The sequence below is a fragment of the Macrobrachium rosenbergii genome, chromosome 21 (assembly GCF_040412425.1).
Source record: "Macrobrachium rosenbergii isolate ZJJX-2024 chromosome 21, ASM4041242v1, whole genome shotgun sequence".
NCBI classification, from domain to species: domain Eukaryota; kingdom Metazoa; phylum Arthropoda; class Malacostraca; order Decapoda; family Palaemonidae; genus Macrobrachium; species Macrobrachium rosenbergii.
The window spans coordinates 46,536,773-46,560,339 of NC_089761.1; the positions used below are offsets into that span (position 1 = coordinate 46,536,773).

At 34.9% G+C, this 23,567-nt stretch overlaps 1 protein-coding gene and 1 long non-coding RNA gene across 9 annotated transcripts in view; both read left to right on the forward strand.

Annotated features, from left to right (window-relative positions):
* LOC136850143 (uncharacterized) overlaps positions 1-4,436 on the forward strand; it is a 34,648-nt gene extending 30,212 nt beyond the window's left edge. For all 8 annotated transcript variants that reach the window (XM_067123735.1, XM_067123737.1, XM_067123732.1 and 5 more), the window contains 2 exons: positions 1,606-1,695; positions 2,104-4,436. In XM_067123735.1, the coding sequence (XP_066979836.1) occupies positions 1,606-1,682 (77 nt within the window). In that variant the 3' untranslated portion in view covers positions 1,683-1,695; positions 2,104-4,436. The remainder of the gene's footprint in view (positions 1-1,605; positions 1,696-2,103) is intronic.
* Positions 4,437-5,275: 839 nt separating this feature from the next.
* LOC136850144 (uncharacterized) lies at positions 5,276-22,681 on the forward strand. The gene is made up of 3 exons (XR_010856553.1): positions 5,276-5,459; positions 8,620-8,793; positions 16,860-22,681. It is a non-coding gene; the product is annotated as an uncharacterized lncRNA (long non-coding RNA).
* Positions 22,682-23,567: the final 886 nt, after the last annotated feature.

Consider the following 23,567-nt stretch of genomic DNA (forward strand, 5'->3'; position numbering starts at 1 on the left):
TAGTCGAGACATACCTTTCCTCCTTTCACTGACTCTTTAACTTTTTTTCGGGCCTTGTTTAGTTAAGGACATTGGTTTTCGCATTAAAGGCAAAAACTGGCTCCATGAAGGTCTTGAAACTCTCATTTTAGTACACTTAAAAAAGACTGATGGTTTGTTCAACTGGCTTCTCTGACCAGTCTTGCTTTAAAGGATTTGCTTCGATTGCATGTCCCTATCTTATATATAAGCCCCGTTTGTTTTAAATGGTTTTAACTGAAGTAACCTAGAGCCAGGTTTGTAAAAAAGTTCGGTTATGTAGTATTCAGTCACTTCTAGGGGTTTTATTGAGGCCAACTGTTACTGAAAAATTCAGCAGTGGTAATGATGATTTATGCTCAAAAAGAAGTCAGTAGCGTTCGTGACAGATCAGCAGAATAACCACTGTTATATTCTTAGTGGATGAGATTTACTGGGAAATAATACAGTAGCGTTTTCAGTGGGTCGGTTTGATTTCTAAGGAGCTCTGTAGTACTCTTAGTATTTTAGTTTTACTAATAACAAAACTCACGGTGTTCTTAGAGGTCATCTCTACTAGATATAGTCAGTACAGACTTATCCTACTTACTTTCATCTCTATAATAATTATCCTAAAATCAATTTTGATATGCTTGCCATGGGATATTTTGCACAATTGCATGTGATTATATCCCCACAGTAGTTGCATGAATTCCCATTTAAATTCACTCCAATGTAAAACATTAGATACTTGTGTTGTTTGAAAGCAGGGAACTGAATTTGAGAACAACTGATCTTATGAATAAAGGACTTTCACGAACAAATTTACCTGCGGTAGAACTGAGAACGGATGAACGTTTGATTGAATAGACATGAGATCAAATAGGTTTAGGGACAAATGGACTTGAAAACAACTGGAACTCAGAAGAAGTAGGAACAGACTAAATGGACATGAAAACATAAAATTTAATCAACTTTGAACTTATGAAAAAGTGGACTTCAGAGCAAAATGACTTATGAAAAAAAAATACATTACCGTTTCTCCACTAAATACATCATATCTCGGAATAAAATGGGATAAAAGATCTGTAAGAGGTTATCATGATAATAATCATTACAGTTTTAATAGTTGTAATATTAGAAAAATATATTTATGATCATTATAATTTTGATAGCTGTAATATCAAAACGAGGTTATTATAATTATAATATTAAAAGCTGTAATGTTAAAAAAAGTAATAAAGGTACTGGAACGATAAACCATTACATGATTTCAAATACGTAATCATTACTTTTTCTATGACTGAATAATTACACCTTTGTTTTAAATAATTACCATGTCTGTGTTTTCAATAATAAGAATGCTAATAACATATACTTTTACATAATTAATATTTCATCTCCTCATATTTTGAATAATTAAAATCATAATTATAACTTATGAAATTAAATATTGCATCTTTTCATTGTTATATATAAAAACTCGTACATAACCCCATAAGAAGACTAAGATTAACTAATAGGAGTAAATATCACAGCTCTCAAAATAGCAATGATAAAGTTGACGAAAGAAGTTTCTCAAAATTAATATCTTCTCTTTTCGTCCAGTGATTTCCGGGAGCGAAGCTCATTCGGCCATGGCAGTCGTCGTAAGCTTAGCCTTCCTGGCGATTTGGCGATTTTAAACTCTAGTTCTAGGTAAGTTGCTCTCTCTCTCTCTCTCTCTCTCTCTCTCTCTCTCTCTCTCTCTCTCTCTCTCTTTTTACGTGTAGATAGCAAAACATATAAATTACTAATTCAGTAATTAGAGAATCATTGCCAGAGTGCTACCTTTGTTATACAATCTCCAGTAAAACCAATGGCTTCGTATTTTGAGGAAATATAGAATAATCTTTTTAAAAATGCGTATGATAATCAATTCAAGGAAAATATGACATAATGAAGATGACAGTGTAATCTAAGATACAAATATTTCATCATAATTCCTGCAAATACTTCAAGGATGAGCAATCTTAATCTTACTTAGACTGTACGACGATGAATTTGGGTCACCTTAAAGATACTTTAAATATTTTCGAATGATGAAGGACCCGTTCTTTCCCCCAGGTTCATCATATCGCTAACACGACAAAGACTTAAAGGTACAGTGTTCGTATGATCTGAAGAAGAAACAGGGCGTGAGGACCTTTGATTTTTCTGCGGGTCGGACCATCGATATCAGAGACAACTTCCTCTTTATTTTGTCGGGTTGTCCCCGTCAGAGGACTCCGACTGAGTGATAGTTACGGCAATGGATGTGACGAAATATTTTTGGTAATGTAGTTTTTGCATCCAACATTAGTCTCAGGAGACTTGTCTACAATGCAACAGCTTCAAGATACCAAAGAGATAACATCCCCAAACTGTTGTAGGTCACTGAAACTTTTCATTCAACTCCGATGCTTGGCAGAATCCCAAGGGGTTCTATCCCCTTGGACAGTTATTCGACGCTTTCCGTAGGAAGTAAAATATCAAAAGTTCGAGCAGATCGGTGACAACAAACAGCAACAAGCCTCAGTGTAGCCTTGAGGCTGCTCGACAGTGTTTAAAACGTCCATTGTTTATCAAGTTTTCCTGTCTAGTGCGTAACTTTATAAGGAAATAACAAAATGAGGACCCGGAAGTTTAGTGTCTGACAATTTACCAAACCAGTGAAATCTTGTAAGTTTCTATGTAACATCTGGATGAAGATGTTGCAGATTGTCTTCCATTCTTGTGGATGGTGTAAGTGCCTTGTTAGATTGTTTAGAAAACCTGTCGTTCACGAGCAAGAGTTTGTGAAGCTCAGGCAATCACAAAACCACAGAGACAATTCTCTGAAACACCAGAGTCTTTTCATCCCAGGCTAAGTTCACAGGTCACTCCTCAGAAGTGTGATGCAGTTGTCAAATATCAATGGACACTTGCTACTAGCATGATCGATTTAGTTTGAAAAAGATCGGCAGCTGCACCACGAAAAGATGGGTGACTTGAAGAAACTTGGTCTAGAATTTATATATTGTGAATAGTAATTTAGTCAGAGGTTATAGTCAATTTGTGCAATGGCCAGTATGAATCTCAGTAACGTAGGGAAACCATTTTCATAATCAAAGTGCACTTATTTATGAAATAGATAAATATTTTGCTTACTGTAATTACTTCTGAGAGGAATATAAACATCATGTATAGAATTTGCATGCCTTGTATTGATTTATTTCAAGCTAAAACAATGAATGCCAAAATCCGGTGGTGTAAATAATTTGCTTGTACGATAAAAAAAAAAATGCTTAAGTATTTGAATTTTAGATGACAGTTAAACCGTATGATTGTAAATCACGCGGAAGAATTTTGTTGTATATCGTTTGGGAATTATTTCCTTTCAATTCTATATCTCGCAATCTTCATTCATTCATGTCATTTACAAATATTTTCCCTTTTTCAGTTTTACACTCAGCGATTTGTTTTTTGCTTTGTCATAAAATTAATCATTTTTTAGCCTTGTCATGTCACTGAAATTTTCATAAAGCTCTAGATTCTACGATCTGTTTTCAAAATATATCGAAAAGTTTCTGGAATGTTTAGCCAAAGACATTTATCTAGGGGCCCTCAGTCTTCAGCGTTTGCATGCCTTTTCACAAGAAAGGTCTTTGAATACTGAGAGCTATAACAACTTTCGTTTCGTAATATCTTGCAAGAGTTTGTTAAGGAGCCTGGAGAGTTCGCCAGATACCTACTCTGTTGGCTTTTTCTTATGCAGGGGGATTAATTCTACACTTTACTACTACATCTAATCCGGGCTCGGAGCTAAATGAATGTAAGCTTTCGTGGATGAATATTTTGTATTTTATCCGAGTACCCAGATTCCGTGCTGCTGTTTATTTTTGGTTTGTAGATGCCGTTGGGATGGGTAGCCCAAAACCCTTGCCGGCCGCAGGAAATCATGGTAACTTAATAATGAAATAGGAAAAGCACATTGCTATTATAAAACAGCAGCAAGTGTACGGAGAGCCGTGATATTTTAAGCCATACAAACTTATCTTCTTTATTCATTCATTCACTGAGCAATATTATTCTTGCGCTTTATTGTTATTTTTGCGATGAGCTAATGAAGGATTCACCTAGAATCATAATGAACGTTTCTTTTACATTTGATTCATCATGCATTCATCCTCATTTTCCTTATGACTCTCTTGTTATACATAAGCACGTGTTAATGAATGTGTTAGCTTGAATGATGATGCCAACGAATGAATTATGCTTCAAAGAAAAATAAGAAGCCATGAATTATAAAATCATGTCACTAATAGATAACTTGCTTTGTTTGTATGAATTTCTGGTTTATACCTTCATAAGGCCTTGGCATATGTATGTTGTTGCTAGTCATATGCTATTTAAGAAATAAAAAGTTAATTTGATCTGTTCATATTTGATTTATTGTCCTTCTCAGGTAAGATTATTATTTTTATTTCATTAAAAAGCATTCATACGGATTACTTAATCTTTAGCCGTCCTAATTAAATACTATTTCTGCTGGATGTTCAAAAGCTTCCCTTATAAATAAACAAATTACGGAAGTCTAAAAAACGACGGAAAAGGATTGCAAAGAAATTTCAGTGGCAAAGTGTGAAACAGAAGGTATGAGTCATTAATTTTTATCGTGAAAGTTAATGGCTCCTATGAAAACGAGTTAGTAAACACCTTTAACGTTTCTTTATTTTGTTTTGTTTAGCACGGAAGTTAGAAACTAAGAAATTCTGAATATTTATAAGTGGAAAATTATGTGAAAATTAGCCTAAAATGTGATAAAACGTTCCTCTAATGTGATTGTATATATAGTGCAGAACCAAAACGAAAACTATATCTATAGTTATTTTTGTCAGTTTGTCTAGAATGCAGGATTGGGAGAGGGAAATCGTTGAAACAGGGAAAATGTTAAAAATTGCATAATTATATTGGTTATTAAGTAAATGAATAATGCCGACCTCTTAGATAAGAAACAATGAAAGAAAAGAGACACATGGGAGCGCGACACCAAACTACTCGTCGCATAAGCAATTTTGATGTGCCGTTACAGAGTCATAACCTCCAAATACTATATGTAAATAAACAAAATGTTCGAATGCTATGCTTGTCTGTAAATACCAATTAAGATTAGTGTAAATTAAAAACATCTTGAAATATCGTGAGTTGTTTTTCAAGTAAAAAAATTTGTATTTATAAAAAAAAATATATTAATCCAAGAGCTTGTCTGAAATTCTACTTGACATGGGATGAAAACTGAACGAAGCGAAATATCTCATAAATTAACGAAAGCGAAGTTGCGAACTCGGGTGAATACTGAATAGCCCCATTGTTGACATACCCTACCCTGTCGTAATAATTACCTAAGAGACCCAGTTGTGTAACGGCCAATCTAAGGATACTTGTTTTAAAGTAAATTAAAGGTTAGTTAAGGGAATGAATTAAGTAGTACTGTACTTAGTTAACGCTAATGGACAGATCATGTGAACTGCCCAAGGTCTAGTTCTCTTGGGGTTTTGCCTTGTAGTCGCCAGTGGATAGGCAAATGACCTTTCAAGAAAAATAGAGTCAAGGTTAGGGCACGGCTTCCTGTGTTAGGTTAGATAAAGGTAAGTCTGGTTAGGCTATAGCCTACTTCAGAAATGCTTAGACCATTACAGTACTCTTGTAAAATATACTGCTTTAGACTCTTAATATACCTAAGCCTGCCACCATATCCTAAATTTGCCGTAGGTTCGAGTAACGGCAGTAGGTTAATGTATGCTAGGATTTGTTACATATTTAGATGGGGTTTCTTATTCAGTTTTATCGTTGGCTGAAGGATTAGGCAAGAAAGTAGTCATATAGGTTCATTTAGTTGAGGGCAAAATATATGTATCATTCAGGGTGTCAAATGTAGGCTAGTAGGCTATATGTTGAACTTTGCAATGTTACTAGAAGTGAGTTGTCATATAGGGTTAATAGGCAAAGAGGGAATGAACATCGTCAGAGTAGTATGGAATAAGCTGAAAAACAACAGAGTCACAAGAGCTAGGGTAGTCTAGCCTCAAGAGCCAAAGGGAAAGACAAGATAAGATTAATGCACCGTACATATATTCAAAAGTGCAAAGTAAAGCAAATGAAATTATCGAGAAATGCAGCATAAAATACACTTACAAAAAAGTATAAAGTCATTAATAGCCTAGTCAGAAAATTAATGAAATGATGAATGAGTTTTTAGGCAGAAATGGACTGATGTAGGAAACTAAACAGGGAAAGCAAGAGGAGAAGAACAAAATAGTTAAAAAGTCTCATAGTCTCATGTATAAGGAGGGAAAAAGAAAGAGAAAGTCCAAGAATAATCAAAGAAGCTGAAGAGATCAAGGCTCAAATAAGAGCAGGACTTTTTAGGAATTCAAAATAAAAGTGAAGTGAAAAATAGTATAAATGCATAACAGTAAGGAGAAAGAATGGAGAAATAGTAAAAGAGATAAAGAATATTGAAAATTCTACAAAGAAATATTTGAAACAGAAGTTTCCATAACAAATAAGAAATCATAGCAGATATAGAAAACACATTGTTTTGTGAGTGGATAACTGTTGTAGAGGAAAAACTGGTTAAGGGAAAAAGATAACAGGACACGGAGCTGAATTTGAAGTAAAAGAGCCAAATAACAAATATATCCTTGACAGAAGAGCTTTTAACAACGTTATGGTCAAATTTATTGGCATAGAACTAACAGAGAATCAGACATATTGCAGGAGAGTGGGAAGAGATGATAATTCTGATATTGCATAAAGTGATGGAAAGTTGAATTAGAAAATGAGGGTGAATTTTTATGTAACAAATGCTGTTTACTCTTTCTTCAATTATTTCTCTTGATTTGCGCTTTCTTATTTTTTCAAACATTTTTCCAATAGTAGTTTTGTGATGTATATGTTTTAATAAGCTGGACTTAACAGATTTCATCAAAGTAAAGTAATGGGAAAAATGATAGAATGGAAAAAAGCCTAGATTGTGATAAAGATAAATGAAAAATGTAGAGTGATAGTAAATAATTGTAATCCCTTGGGAATGACACAAAATATCGTGATTGAAGAAAAGCAAGACAAAGCACTGTATTTGGATGCAGCCTATGTAGTATCATGAGAGACAAAAGTAATTTCAGCTGTAGGAAAATGTAAAATTGACAAGAAGTAATAATATTGAGCCCTTAATATTTGTTGATGGCATAATGGTCCCATAGGAAGGAAGGAAAGCAGAGACTGCCATAAATAACTTTCATGGTTTGGAGTTCCTGAAGAAGCTCACAATTATTGTAACAATGAAAAATCAGGTGTACAGTATTCATAATCAATAAAGGAAAGAAAAAGGAAGATGTACATTTTAAATCAAAAGTAAAGAAGGGCAGGGTAAGTACTGTAAAGAAGTACAAGTATTTGGGAGAATTCTACTCAGAAGAAGGAAGTAAAGAATTACATATAAAAAGAGAAAGCAAAGAGCAGGTTACATGATCCAAGTTATTTGAAAGTATGGTAATATTAGGAAAGTAGGAAACATGGCATTGGAAGTAAGGAAGTAAGCATTGTTTATGAAACTATGGTAGGCCCAACAGTATTTGCAAATTTTGAAACCTGGTGCGATAAAAAAGAAAAAGATACGAATGAATTAGAATATTATGCAATAGAGTATCATAAGAGGTACAGTAGGTGTGAATAACCCATAGGAACCCCATACTGGGACCTAATATCTGAAACAAGCATATGGCAAGTGTCATGTAGAATGGATTATAAATAAATAATGTTATTTCATAACATGAACTCTTAAGAAAAAAGATTAACAGGAGAGATTGGTGAAGATCCTATTCATGACCCAAAGAAAACTGCTGGGAGTAAAAGCATCCAAGAAATTTGCAATCAATGTTGCTTAAAGTAGGAGACAAGGAATAGGGAGAACAAAGCCTTAAATATAGAAATTACAGGTAATTATAGGAAACCATGAGGAACAGTAAAAGAAAAGATGATGAAGAAATTGAGATTTATTGGAGGAAATGATCCATAGCAATATGTTAAAGAATTGAATACAGGAAACACTATCTCTGTCCTGAAAACTAGATTAGATATGTAAAGTCCCCGCTCAACGCGTTCTCTGTAATGAACATCCCGTTTTCTGCGGTGCCTCCACATTTGACCTGGGGTCGACCGAACACATTATTATCATTATTGTGAATTGTATATTTTATTGTCTGTTCAAGTGACCATGCATTATGTATATGTAACGGAGTATTTTTGTAACACATCAGACATTATTAATCATTATGTTTTCTGTATGTACCTGTCCTGTTTTTGTAGAGAAATAGTTTGACCTCAGGTCACCTGTAAATCTTTGTAAATCTCTGCGAATTACGCAGACGTCCGCACGCCGCTTTATAGTCGGATTGCTTCATCAATAAACTAGCAGTACTTGTCTTCCTGCTCATTATTTCACACCTCTCTCACAGATATGCCTGATATAAAAGAAAACTTTCAGTGGAAAATTCATAGATTAATCATGTGTCCCCTGCAAATAATAAGAAGTTAATACACAGCATTTATCTCTTGCAGAAAATTAGAGAAATGAAGAGGACAGGACATCAAAAGGGATAAACAGAGTAATCCAAGCAGAAAGCTGGGCGAATACGTAAGACTGGCCATGAGGAAAGGGAATGTTTACGAGACCACAACAGGTTACCAAAGCTGGGAGCAAGTTGCCATCATAAATTATGCAATATAAAAATGGTAAACATTAATAATTTAGTAAAGTTAAAAAGATGTTAAAAAGCTTAGACTAGTAACTTGTATTTTATAAAGTAAATAATGAGGGGCCTCTCTTTTTTTCCTTCAGAAGAATTTAATTTTTGAGTGTTTATTAAGAGATGTCATTGTGCCTTGCATAACTTGTGTAACAGGAAGTATGTTTTAATTGTAGAAGTATAGAAGTACAGTAAGAGTGACTTAGGACAAGAAATAGGTTAAAATGGTTTAACAAGTGTAAGTAAATAAGCTTTGTACCTATATGTAAGGAGATAATGTGCCCTCAACCATGTGTTTTGATTAGCGTAAAAAAAGAAAAAGAGAGGAACAGGAGGAACAAGGTTAGCATATACACTGTACTAGCTTTGTGTGTCTATTTTGTTAGCATAATAACGGGAGCAGTTAAATGAAGGAATAAGGAAAAAATCTCTGCATAGTTTCAGTGTCTGATGGTATCTTTACATTCAAGCTAGCTTATGCCCATGCCATTGCTAGTTTATCTGTGTGAAAATATACATTACTACCAATAACTTTTGTTTTGGGGACAGATTTTATACACCAATGGTGGTAGGCTAAAAAATAATAATAAAAAAAAAAGACATAGTATATCAATATAGTAGGAATTTTCAAGCAGGAAGGACAACAGAAATGTCCAACTAAGCTTGATACTATGCCTAGGCTATATAAGTGTAAACTAAGGTTTGGGGGGAACAAGTGTTGAAACACCTGGTGATTTTGTGAGACAGATGTTAGCCTAAATACCCCTAGCCTGATAGCATGATTGCTATATGTTACTCCAACAGCATAACTTGAACAAAAATGACAATGTGCGATTGTTCAGGTACTAGCAAAAATTGAGTTGGAAGGATTAACAATATGTAATGTTCAAAAACATAGTTTTCCCTCGGCTCCTGTTTGGACTAACACTTGAAGATTGTAACCAATATGTCTCAAACCTAAGTTAACCTAACACTGTAACCAATACATCCCAAACCCAAGTTAACCTAACACTGACCTCCTGTACCCTCAGACCCCCATATAGAGTGTTGAAAACACATGTAGCCTTCACTTACAGCGCAAGAATTATCATGAAATGCTAAGGGGCAGGCTGAAAATATATATTTGGACAGTTTAGTATCTAAAGAAACATGATATGAGAATTCCTTGATAGGTTTATAGATAATTTTGTGAATGTATTTGAAGAAGTATTTGGCAATGGGTAATGGTAAACATCATAGGCTATATATATATATATATATATATATATATATATATATATATATATATATATATATATATATATATATATATATATATATATATATATATAATATATATATATATATATATATATATATATATATATATATATATATATATATATATATATATATATATATAGCATGTTAGACTAAATACAGTGTGAAAAATACTCTGTAATAGATATGGCCATATATAAAAAGATTTTAATTTCTGCATCTTACTTATATCCCTGCAACTATACATTTACAGGCAGGACGAGGGATAGTGAAATTTTACTGAGTCTGTGAGGAATATAAAATTTAACATTATGTTTTAATTGTCATTTGCCATCCCATTCCTACAATAACTAAGCATTCCTCAGTGAGACTTGATTAGGCATACAAATGCTAGACTAATTTATAAAGCAAAACTTTCTAGACAGTGAGGTTATTTTCTTGCAAAGAACCTGAAGCATAACTTATATCTTTAAGAGTGCTTATCTTTGGGTTTGTGCATCTTTTTACCATCATTATTTTGACAATTTTTCCTCATACGTAATACCTGAGTAACTGTTATGGGGGAACTATATTAGGAAACTAGGGTCACTAGATGGAGAAAAACAAAAGTTAGAGATTAGCCGTGGGATCAATCCAAGAGAGAAAAATCCAAGATAGAAATTAGAAAAGAAGAGTATGGGCTAAGGTATATGTCATTTGTTTGCTCTGGAGAAGAAATGTTAACAAAAGAGTACAGTACAGGTAAAATTGCCGCTGGTAAGGGATATATCATAACCTAACCTCATCTTACACCACAGAGAAGCTCTTTGATTCCCCTTGATCCTTAACCTACATAACCTCTGATACAATTGAATATCATACCTCACAAAGGATGTTCCTCCTCCTGTGAAGTTTTACTGAGAAAATGGTCAGATTCCATCTGAAGGGAATACATCTAAATTAAGGCTAGCCCCACCTAGAACACAGTATCTTACCCAAGATTTTTCTAGCATCACCCACTAAATATTAAGTAACGTACATCAGAACTTCCCAGTTTTAGTCACTAAATATCTCACTTGTTTGCCTTATATAGGCTATAGGGAAAATGCTGCAGTCTGTATCATTTAGCCTGTAGGACTATTTAATCATGGTATGGATGTCTGTGCAAGTAGTTAGTTAATTTATTTATTTACCTAAAGGTTCTGATGTATTTAGTACTTCTTGAAATAGCTTGGCATTATTTTGGCTATAATTTGTCACTTTAATAGCTAATGCAGCATATTTTTCTAAGTCCAGGCTATGAAACTCTTGAGGCAATTTCCTATAGAAATAGACTGCTTGAGGTTTAACAGTTTGGTATATGCTAGACTAAATTGTTTTAAAACTAGGTAAGTCTAGACAGATTCCATATAGTGTACTGCCCTTTGTCGGCCTCATTTGCTGAGGTCTTTCAGTCATGGAGGCTGCTTTGCTGTACGTCAGAACGCTATCCAGTAACTTCAGTGGGGGAAAGAATTTTTTCACTGCAGTGTAGAGTCAGGGATAATTCAGAGCAGATGTGTATCATGAGTAGCTGGTGTTGTAAGAGGGGTTTCTCCCCTCAGTCAGACCCATTCTTTGACTTATCATGTGTGTTCCCAAGTTTACCTCCACCAGGATAAGCTTATCTACATTGCTGCAGTTAAGAAATGTTGCTCTGTTCTAAACCAAATGTTATGGTGAAAAGGAATGGGTCTTTCTGTCTTGGTAGAGCTCTCCATGCTCATGCGAAGTTTTATGCAGCCCTTACTACTCTGGAGAATTGGGTCTCCAGAGTGTGACAAGTCTCTCATTCTCTGTTGTTATTGATTAAGCTGGGCATATGCCAACAAGGACTCTTGCTCATAGAGCAGTCCATAAACTCATTCTCCATTCTCTATAGTCTCCTTCAATCATCTTTAAAGCTCCCCAGTGAGGGTTCGGTTGAAGATCTAATTCTCAAGACTGTTCTCTTGTTAATTGTAACTTTGGCAAAGAGGATAGGTAAGCTGCATAGTCTCTTATACCAAGTTCAGCATTTGAAGGGATTTCTACACTCGTTCGACTTAGTTTTAAGTAATGTGTCAAAAACTTAGAACCTTTCAGTTCCTGAACCTAGAATTATAAGTCCCTGTGGTACCCAGTGGGCAATATTTGAGAAGATGCCACTGTGCTTGCTATGACTTTATGATGATATCTGAACAGGAACCAATATCTTAGGCTTGGTTGTCAAAACCAGCAGGCTCAAGACTGTGTCCTAGGACACCATTTCCTTTAGGCTTTATGAAGTGTTCAAACAGGCATATCAGTCATCTGGCATGGAGATTACTCCATGAAGTAGTGAGTATTGCACCATCATCTCTTACTCAGGAGGAACTTTTCAGTGGCTCAGGTACTGAGAGTTGGGGGTCTAACACAGCAGACTACCTTCACCTCTTTCTACTAGAAGGTTGTTACCCACAGGTTGTTGATTACCTTACCAGATTGTGTAGTTGATAGAGTTCCATTGGACAAGAACCGTTATTCATTCAAAGCTCCGTAATAGACCTAGCTTATCCCTTCCTTTTCCCCCTCCCTCCTGGCCCAAACTATGAACATGCTGGTTCTGGTCAGATACAGGTGAGCTGCATAATGGAGCACCAATCTAAAGGTAATGGTCTTAGTATGTGGTTCTCTCCATTCTCCTGATAACAAGATGGAGAGGTTGGTAGAGCATTATTATTGTCTGGGTCTAATTAATATTCAGTAATAATTACTAACTTCAGACCTGTATCTTTTATGTTTAAAGATAAAGAGACACAAGGTTCCCTGGAATTTTCTAATGAGGTTCCTACATATGTACCAAACTCTCACATTACATATAACAGGCAGCATAAGAAATTAAAAAAGTTATCCTTCTGATGCTCATGCATGCAGCTAAAAAGTTAGCAATCCTGAGTGGCTGACTGAACAACTACATCTTCAGTTCCATGAGACATTACTGTACTCCCTGCCTAAGGAATGAGTCCCCTTTAAAAGACAAAGCTTTTATCCTCGTCAAAATGAGTGGTAAATTAAAATAACAACTGAATTTTCCCAGATACAAACCTGAATTCTCCTATTGTAATCTTGCTTCTAACCATTCCTGCATTTCTCCTTGTAGCTGAAGGAAAAACTGAGGATATTCAGGCAGGTAAATGGATAGGTAGGCCTACTCCACCCACCTTTAACCACCCTGCTGACAAGCATAAGTGGTTGAATCACTATGATGTCAAGAATAAATCCATGTAAAAGACTTTAGGGTTTTATTTAGGAAATGTGTAGTTTGCTTATGAAAAAAAGTTGCTGTTTTAAATGTAAGTACTGTATCAGGCACTACCAGTCCAACTTTGCTAGTTTTTATGAAGGGATGCCTCTCACAATGTTTGAATTTGTATGTGTTAGGACCAATAGTTGTGGGAGGCAAAATATTACATATTGGGAAAGACATTGTGATTCATCCTCCAATTTTTCATAGTAACCATTCTCATTCATCCATTCATGGTAAATGTTTAGATTCTTAGTTTATTACTTCTATATCTCACATGAATGGTAGACTCATCTAGTCCAGCTGCCTAGGGACCTGACTCATAACAGCCCTTAAGGCATGTGCAAACATTCAGCAATTTAACATCATACCTAAAGTGCGATTAGGTCATGTGTACATTGATGGGCTGTATTATAACAAAATCCTTTTTTAAAAAAAGGTAGTTTTTTCTCGCAAACCCATCAGTCATATAATGAGTTCCCTATTCTAAACTTCCCAAATTCATAGCCCCATTACCAGATGACACAGAATATGAAGTTGGCGATTGATTAATAACTGAGGGTCTAGGTGGTGCATGTATCATTACACTGCCATACTTCTTGTGTCTGTTAGACGAAGACTTTGAGTATGGGGACATTTGAGACTGCAATTGTTGACAAATAGTGGTCATCAAAGCTTCAAGCCATGAAAAATAATTTTGTTTTGTGATACACTACTGATGGTAAAACAGCTACTTTCCTCAATAATTTGTTAGGAAAAACTCCAAATGGATGTTGGCTAGGAAAAGTGTAGATGAGGCCTTCTGGTAGGATGACAAAGAAGCTGTTTCTGACAGTACTTGATCAGTTTTGAGCCCATATTGTAGAAACAACAAAGAAAATAGTGCAAAATCGTAAGAAAAAGCTAGATTATTCTTGAATTATAGCCTTTTCAGTCACTGTACATCCTTTACATGTATCCATAAACCATTTTTAAAGGTTTTGTGCATCAGGAATGGCCTAATTTCATGAGTTCCTCATCTTAAGCATTTGACAAGTGTACCATTGGGTTAAGATCTTTGGTGCACTTCAAAAATAGATTGTAGAAAGGTCCTACACTTCCTTTCTTGGAACTTAAGCACAGTTCTTTTTAGACTTTCACCAAAGGGTCTAGTGTCCTTTCATCTACTCTATTGTAGCGCAGGTACATGAGTAGACAGTAGAACATTCAGTACGGTAGCAACCAGACACATCCTAAGAAAAATGGATGTAATTACAGACAGTTTCAATCAGTAAAGTCAGGAGATAAGAACAGTTGATCTTGGCACCTTGACTTCCGGAAAGTTGTTCAACCTCTGAAGAAGTTTGATCATAGTGCTCTGTCTTCTCGCACCCTTGAACAAGCAAGACATCTTTAGTATCCATTTACATCTGGAGGCTTACGCCTTTCGCCATTCTACATGGTTCGAAGATGATCAATGAGATTGAATATTCCACTTCTGTGGTCCTGTGGTTCTTAAAGGTATGACGTCTATGTTGCGTCCTTAAAGACTAGACCTTCAGCCCAATGCCAACAACTCATTCGTTAGCTTTGAGTTGGCTGAGAAACTGTGTCCAAATTATCATTCTCTGCTCAATTGAGTACAGTATATCCCACAACTTCCTGGTGTACATAAGTATGTTTTGGGCCAGATCTTTCAAGGCCAGGGGATCGTTCTGTACATTGTATTCAGGAAGGACCTGTCGGTTGAGTATTTGGATAGGATGTAATTGTGCTGATCACATTCACCTCCTTTTACCTTGGGACATTGCCATAGGTCCTTGGACACCTTTTCCTTGGGTTCTATGGTGGATGTTCAACAAGTCATGTAGTTCGCCCAGCTCTTGAGGGACAGGTTGCATCTCACCTAAGGTGTGCAGCTGCAAGGGGAAGGTGTGTGGGGACTGGCCACCTACCTTTCCCCTGTCTTCCTTCCTTTTCCAGTGGGCAGAGGAACAGTGAACGAGCTGTCACATGCTGGACGGGCGTGCATGCAGGTGATGTAGATGACTGAGTATCCTATCTATAATCTAGCTCCATTTGGATTAGTAGATGCAAATCCTTCCTTCTCACTAGCAAGGGGAGAGAGGGACTTACTCTGAACAGACCAGTTGGTTATTCTTAGCTTTATAGTCTCCAACACTGTGGGTTCATCCAAACTTTTTGAATCAGGGGTATTGTATTACATTCCATTAATTCAAAATGCCCAGAAGTCTGGCAATTGAATATCTCTCTTGTTCAACAGATCAGAGTTACGGTCTCCTTCCTTTGCTCTTTCATGATCAGGAAGAGAGTAACCAGGTGAGCCAAACTACCAGTCAGTTCAGAGATTTGCTCAGAATCCTCCTTCCAAAAGTAAGTCTCCCATATGTAAAGACTGAGGGTTTGTATTTGTCAAATGACAAATTTTTAAACTAATTTGTATTTTTCCTAAAATACAAACCTGAGGTCTTTACATAAAGGGCCCACCTCTTACCACCCCTCATTATCTTACCTGGGCCAAGAGGTAAACTGCGTAGAATTGAATGCTCACTGACTTGATGGACGGTGCTTTTGCCCTTATCATCGGTAGCTATTACCATAACCACCTTGCAAAAGTTTAACAGCCAATTTTCCAGCTTGCTGAAAGTTAATCCCATATGTAAAGACCTCAGGTTTGTATGTTAGGAAAAATACAAATTACTTTAAAAATCTGGCATTTTTTGCTAATACTGTACTGAATATGAAATGCTTTTCGGACATTGTGGTAACAGTGACTGGAATTATCAGTTATGAAATTATTGTTTTGAAAAATTCATAGGTTATAATTGAAATGTATGAGTGAAAGTGGATGCCTTAAATGACAATAGTGTCCTTTTCTTAAGCAGAATAGCATTTATAGCATTTTATACCTTTTACTTTATATTGAACTGAAACACCCTTCTTTATAATATAATGGGGAGCATTATATTCTTAAAAAATGTAGCAATGCAGATAATTCCAGATCCTTTCCTTAATCAACAAAGCTATTGGTTCATTAATTCATTGCTTATTTTGGCATTTGTTTATGTCCCAAAACTTTCATTCAAAATTAAGGCATGAATTATACCTGGGTGAATGTTGTGTCTTGAAATTTAAGAGCTGACTTACCATATAAGTCAGATAGTAGGTTAATACAATGTAGAGAGACAGAAAGTTTAAAGTTGTTTTTATATTCTTAAAATACAAATCATATATTTTTGGGGGAGTGCAACTCCCTCTCCCTATCGGGTTCTATAATGCAGCTGCTTCAGCTTGCCAAAGCAGATAATAACAACTGTTTCATAAGGAGTAAAGTGATATCCTCAAGTGAGATACTCACCAGAGAGACTTCTTTTATTGCTGATTTAATTCTCAGGGAATTCTACACCTCTCCAGGCATTACAGTAGATGTAAGATTAAGAGGCTAGATTTTAGCAATTATTAGTTAATCAAAATTTTGTATACTTTATTCAAGAGACCTCTCCTTCCAGATCCTCCAGTGGGTGCATACTTCCGGTACAGCAATGGCTGGAAGTGAGTGGTGTAGTAGTAAGGTGAGGAACTGCTCCTTGGCAGGGAGATCTCATATAATAATTACAATTATTGTTTCAAGCTGGTAATTAGTACTAGGGTCACTGCACCTGCTCTATCTCAAGGTAAAAGTACAAGAGGTTTGTGTTTATTGAACCTAAAAATTAATTGATGCACTGTTTAGTGTTTATATGTACTGTTTATTGTTTATAAGATGTCTTTTATTAATTGAGAGTTGAATACTAATGTGAACTGTAGAAAGAATTTACCTTAAACCATGTTATAATTGACCTGATAAAGGCAGGTTTTATTGAATTTTGTGTTTGATATTTTCAATTAATAATTACCTGTTACATCTTTTATGGTGTTATTCACATTTCATCCTGTTTTTGCAGGATTCTGAGACTGAAGTTTTGCACATATAGATAAATAGAATTGCTGATTCTGAAGTCTTCCAGTCAGAATAAAATTAGATCAAGTGCTGGGTTTTGTGTGACCTGTGTTTAAGATTAATGTTAGTGTTCTGTAGTAGAATGTGGTAAGTGAACTTATCTCTTACAGTGTTGATGTTTATGAGAATTGCATTATAGCTACTTGTATTTTGAACGATTACTTCATTTATTGTATTGGAGAGCTACCATGTGAAATTTAGTAGAATTTACAATGCTCAGTAAGAGTATACCAATTTGTCACAGTATGGTGGCCATTGTAATCATTTATTACTCTCTTGGTATTGCATTATGAAAGCACTTATTTGTGTTACTTTTGAACAGAATATATCTGGCTTTATTTTAGTTATTTTATAAACTATAAAATCACAATGTTTAAGTGTACATATTGTAACAAAGCGTACACTGCCAAGAGTTCCCTGAATGTACATATGATGTCTCATTCAGGCAAAAAACTCTATGCATGTATGTTCTGTGACAAACAATTCAGTCGCAATAACTATTTACCAGTCCACATGAGAGTACATACTGGAGAAAGGCCTTACAAATGTAGTGTGTGTGGCAAAACATTCAGGCAAAATGCAAACCTTAGAAAACATGAAAAGTTACATTTACCAGGCCACTTTAGTGTCCGTGCTGGAGAATGGCCTTACAGATGTTCTTTGTGTCAGAAAACATTCAGAAACCTGGGAAGTCTAACCAGGCATAAAAAATTACATGATGAAATAAAATGTTTAATTTGCAGTATCTGCTATAAACAGTTTTCTGAGAAAAGTCTGTTTGAAAACCACTTTCAACAACATTCTTGCAGTAAAAGTAAAGGTTATAGGCAAATTGGTAGTGGGTGCACTCGTGAAAAGGTTCATTCTGGTCAACAACAGTATCACTGTGTGAATTGTGGAAAAAATTTTAGTCAGAAGCAGGACTTTGAAAAGCACTGTAGAACACATTTAGCAGTTCCAGCCTACATTTGCCAGTTATGCGGTAAAGGGTTTACAAGACTGAAGATTCTCCATAACCATGCCCAGAAGATTCACTGCAATCAAATATCTTTTGGATGTGGATTTTGTCATAGAAAATTCACTGATACTGGTACTTTTACAAACCATATGAAATACTATTTTGTTCATGGTTATTGTGAAGATGATGATATTACAGTTAATTCTGATAATGGAAAGGAACAGGATGTTGAACAAGTTATGATTCCAAAAGCTAATGTATTTAGAGTTGAGGATGATCTTATCATAATCATTATCAGTGAACATGATGTGAATGAAGGTGAGATGTGTCATGCGTGGAAGCATGTGAAAGGTAAATTAGGACTTTTAACTGCAAAAAAGATTTCATCAAATGGGAAAAGTTTTATTAGTAACGATAATGAAGCCTCTGGACTATTGACTGAAAAGCAGTCATGTATTGTTAGCAATATTCCAAACCCTAAAAGGAAAATTTCAGGACCGTTTTGCAAAAAAACACGAAAAACATTTAATAAATTGCATAGTGGGAATGGAAAGAATAAGCTTGGATGTGATGTTTGTGATACTAAGTTAACTAAGAAGAAACATGGGAAACGGAAAAGGAAGTATTGTAAATTGTGTGGAAAGTTTTTCATAAGTACAAAAAGGTTTGAAATGCATATGAAGAATCATGAAGATTATAAACAGCTTAAGAATAGCAGTGGAAAAAACAATTGTATCGATGGTAAATTCCATGATAATCACAGGTCACTTTGCCTGACTCTTAATGAAGCTTGTACAGAAAATAAATCAGAAAACCACTGCAGTGAGTGTTCGGATAATCAGCAGCATGCGTGCAGATTTTGTGAAACCAAACATTCTGTTGGAAATTTCAGTACTCATGGTTGCCAACAAGGGGAAAAGGAAGATCATAATTGTAATGTTTGCAATGAATTATTTGTGACTAAATCAGATTTACTCATGCATATGATGAAGGTTCACAAGCAAGAATTCCCATACACTTGTCATATTTGCTGTAAATCATTGTCCACTGAAGACAGCTTCATAAATCATTCAAACATGCATCCGAAAGAGGAACTTCATACTTGTTCTAATTGTGGTAAAAACTTAAAAGAAGTGCATGGTGTAAATGAACAGTTGAATAATCATGGTACTTTGCAGTCAGCTCAGTGCAGTGATTGCCACATGAAGCTTAGAGATGTGAAATATGATAAATGCCATCTTGCATTTCATGAAATGCAGCCTGAAGGATATTTACAAATTGGAAAAAGTCCAAAAAGTTCATCTCACAAAGTGTCCTCGTCAAGTAGTATTGATCATGATCATTTTACTATAATTTTAGAAAGTGATGAGCAAGATTCCTCAAACTCCCCAAAGGAGTTGAATGATTTTGGTGAGAGTAGTAAAAGCTTGTTAACATTAACCAATAGTATAATAAATAACAAACTAGATGATTTTTTACCTTCATTAGTGCAGTGTGTTGAAATAGAAGTTACAGAAATGATGGGATGAGGTGCTATTCACTTTCTAATATGGTGTATCCTATTTTAACAAACACAGAATTCAGAATTGTGATGCTATACAGTATATAGATTTTATATAGCCATACAATTACAAAGCCTTATACTTTTACTACAGGCTTAATACCTGGTTCTGGCAGGCAGTCTGCATTCTGGACTTGGTTTTTTTTTTTTATTATTGGGATAGACTTCCTTGTCTCACATGCCCGAAGCTCTCACTTACTAGTTCATTTTCACCCAAAACTGATACATCAGTTGAATGAGGCTGTCTAAATTCTTCTCTTTCACCTACTTATTGTTGTTTTAATTAGTGTCGCACACAATGAGTAGCCTTCTTTTGTGGATTTTAAGGATCATTGTACTAAAGCAAAGCTTCTGGGAACTATCCTTAGTTAGCTACAAAGATGGTGTTGGAAATAACCCAGGTAGAGACCATAGGTGTGAATTAAGTTGCTTGTTCATAATACCCACTTCATGACAGTCTCTAGTCAGATGAAACTGGAAGTCCTTGAAAACAGGTTTTTATTTTTTTGAATTGCCCTTTCTAATCAGATTGGTACATGTGCTATACTTTTTTTATTATTTTTGAAATCGTGGAATCTCAGAACCAATCAGGTGTGTATGAAAGGCAAAGTCACAACCTCCAATTCAAGCAGTTTAGAGGGAGAAAGAAATTTAGTAAATAGAAATACTGTTTTACCAAGACCCAAGTTAGTAGTTGCTAGAGAAAGAAACATACTGTAGCAGGTATAAACCAAGCAAAGTCCTTTTGAACCTTGAAGACCAAACCGACAACCAGCAACAAAACAGTGGAAATATTGAACCCTGTTGGGTTGATAATTTCAATTTAATATAATTGTGAGGTTAATATAATTGCCAGGTTACTATAATTCCAAATGATGTGAATGTAGATGCAGTTTCCATAATGGCTGTGTGAAAGTTTAAGTACATATTTCCATAAGCACTGCAAGACATGTCTACTTTTGTTTTATAAATGATGTTAAGATCTTAACTTTTTCAATATCCTTATCTGCTAACTCCAAAGATTTCTTTCATGTTCCAAGCAAATTAGATGCAGTAAGAATAACATACAAGATCTACATCCTCAAAATATCATAATATAGTCCTTTAAGCTGAAAGTCTTGCTTGATTGACCAAAGATATTGAAGATATTTAGGTAAAGTAAAAGAATAAGGTAAAACAATTATATGAGTTTTCATCATTTTTTTACACATATTCTACTAGGGATCAAGGACTCAAGAAAATTTGAGAGATGAGGAAAAGAATGGGAAAGGAATGTTTCTCACCTGATGTATAATGGTGTGGAGACATGAGCATTGGAGTATTTTAGGTATAAATGTACAAATACCTTATTGTAAAAATTTTTATCACATCTTCATAGTTTTAGATTGAAGAAACAATACTGCATTCCAAGTCCGTTTACGTGTAATTCATGAGCTCTTTCCGAGGCATTGATTAACCATGGAAATTCCATTGTTTCCGCTAATTTTCATTAAAAACTAGTGATAATGAGTCAATTAAGAACTTTTAGAAAGTGAGACAAGGGGTTGGTCCTAGCAAAATAGGTCTTTGTGATTTCCTAGCTCAGTTGTTTTTAACTTGCAGTTCAACATTGGTATGCATACTCAGGCCAGACAAAGGCTTAAGTAAAAGTGATGGTTTTGTACTCTTGGAATAAAAATTGTCATATTTTTTTTTATTTTTATACTTTGTACAGCAGGTCTTTGAGGTAGAAGTGTTCAGAATCTGCTGTCAGGAATTTCAGCAGTATTCTTGCTTGTCTGTCATTATTGTAGATTAGTTCCTTTGGGACTATAGCACTAAAATAGCACTAAAATAAATGAAGAGCTTATGCAGATATATGTTAAGCTATTCATTTTGCAAAATTTTGTCAGTTCTGGACATCTTTCATGACTATAATTGATGATTTAATAATGCATTGCAGTTACTTTTTTTTTGTCATTAGACTAAATTTTTCTAAAAATTAATCATGAAATACAATTCCATAAAACATTTATAATGAGAATGTGCGACAGGCATAAGAAAAAATGTTGACAGATGATACCAAATGATTTCCAGATTCTCATACAGTACTGTACTGCAATACACACCGGTATTAACATTTATATATGTTGAGTGTTGTACTGTATACTGTATGCCCATGTTTAGATTTCACTGGGTATTTTGGAATTTACCATAATTTATTTTACTCTTTCTGACTTAGGGGTTGATAGTTATATATGAAAAAATGTCAGTAAATTTTATTGGGTGGATACAGGTGAAAAAATATGAATTGTTAAGTGTTGCATCTACCAGAAATTATAGCAACCAGTAATTTACTGTAAGGAATTTTGTGGAAAAAAGTATGGTGTAAGGAGCCTGGTTGTCAGGGACTGTATCCAAGTCAGTACATTACACAGTTCTTAATGCCAGTTTCATTTTATAAACTGTGAGGTTTTCTTTCTTATTTCATGTTTTTCTGCAGTTTCCTTAATAAATTACTGAAGACGTACTGCGTTTTATATGCTACTAATTTATCTACTAATTATGCTATCAGTCATTTTGGGAAAGCCTTTACATTTCACAGAGTTGTAGTAAGTTTTGTTTGTCAAGTTTGCAAATGAAGAGCATGCGTTACTCGGTACAGTATAGTTTGTAGGTAGGATTGACTTATTGCGTACCTAAGGGACCATTCATGGTAGAAACATGAAAAAATATGAAATATTGATGAAATTCTGAGAAAACTTGTTTTTGTATGATATTCACACATACTGTATGTAAACAGCCTTTCATTAAAATTTGTCTTAGTTTTGTAGTTATTGGTTATTTCTAACCCCAACCCCTTAAACTCCTCCCAATGATATATACAAGTTAGTTTAATGTAATGTTTATTATGATGAATTTAAATAATCTGTAATGAAAACAAAATCTGTTGAAAGTACCACTATTGCCAACTTTCTTTCCATTCCATAATGAGAAGCAGAACACTGCTTTCTTACAGCAGGCCATTGTCTTGTGAAACCTTTTTTTATAGCATTAATGCTAGTTTCTGCCTCCCAGATCTGTTAATTTCTCTCAAGTCGTGGATCACAAGTGCAAGATTAAGACATGCTTGCCTGAGAGCCTGGGACCTGCCCACGCTTGCACAGTACAGTACTTCCAGGTAACTAATATTTTCTTTTTAAAAGGATTGAAGTGTTAAGGAGATTCCATGACTATGAAGTGGGCTTAATTATAAGTAATGGGGTTCCATGAAAAACAGATTTTTCCAGATTATAATTAAAGAAGATAAATGTTCATACAAGGATGAACAATTGCTGTAATGTTTAGTGTGTCGCTGAAATGTACGAATAAAGTAGAGAGGTAAGAAGCATTGTACCTGAACCTGTCATGTTGTCAACTCAGTCAAGGATGTAAGATACTGAGTTCTTTTCATGTACTAGGCCCTGCTAGGTTGGTATGTATCAGACCCAGAAACATCACGTAGAACACTGAGAGCAGCAAAGCCACATTCTAAAATGCACAAATGTGATCACTGCACAGTATCAGGAATCACAAAAAGTACGTTGGAATATATTCCTAACTTCAGTAAACTCAAAAATTACTTTTAAATATCTTGGCATTGAAAAAATGGGAAAATAGCAGGTAAATATATTCCATATAAACCTATGTAATCCACTGGTACTGAACACTAATATTGT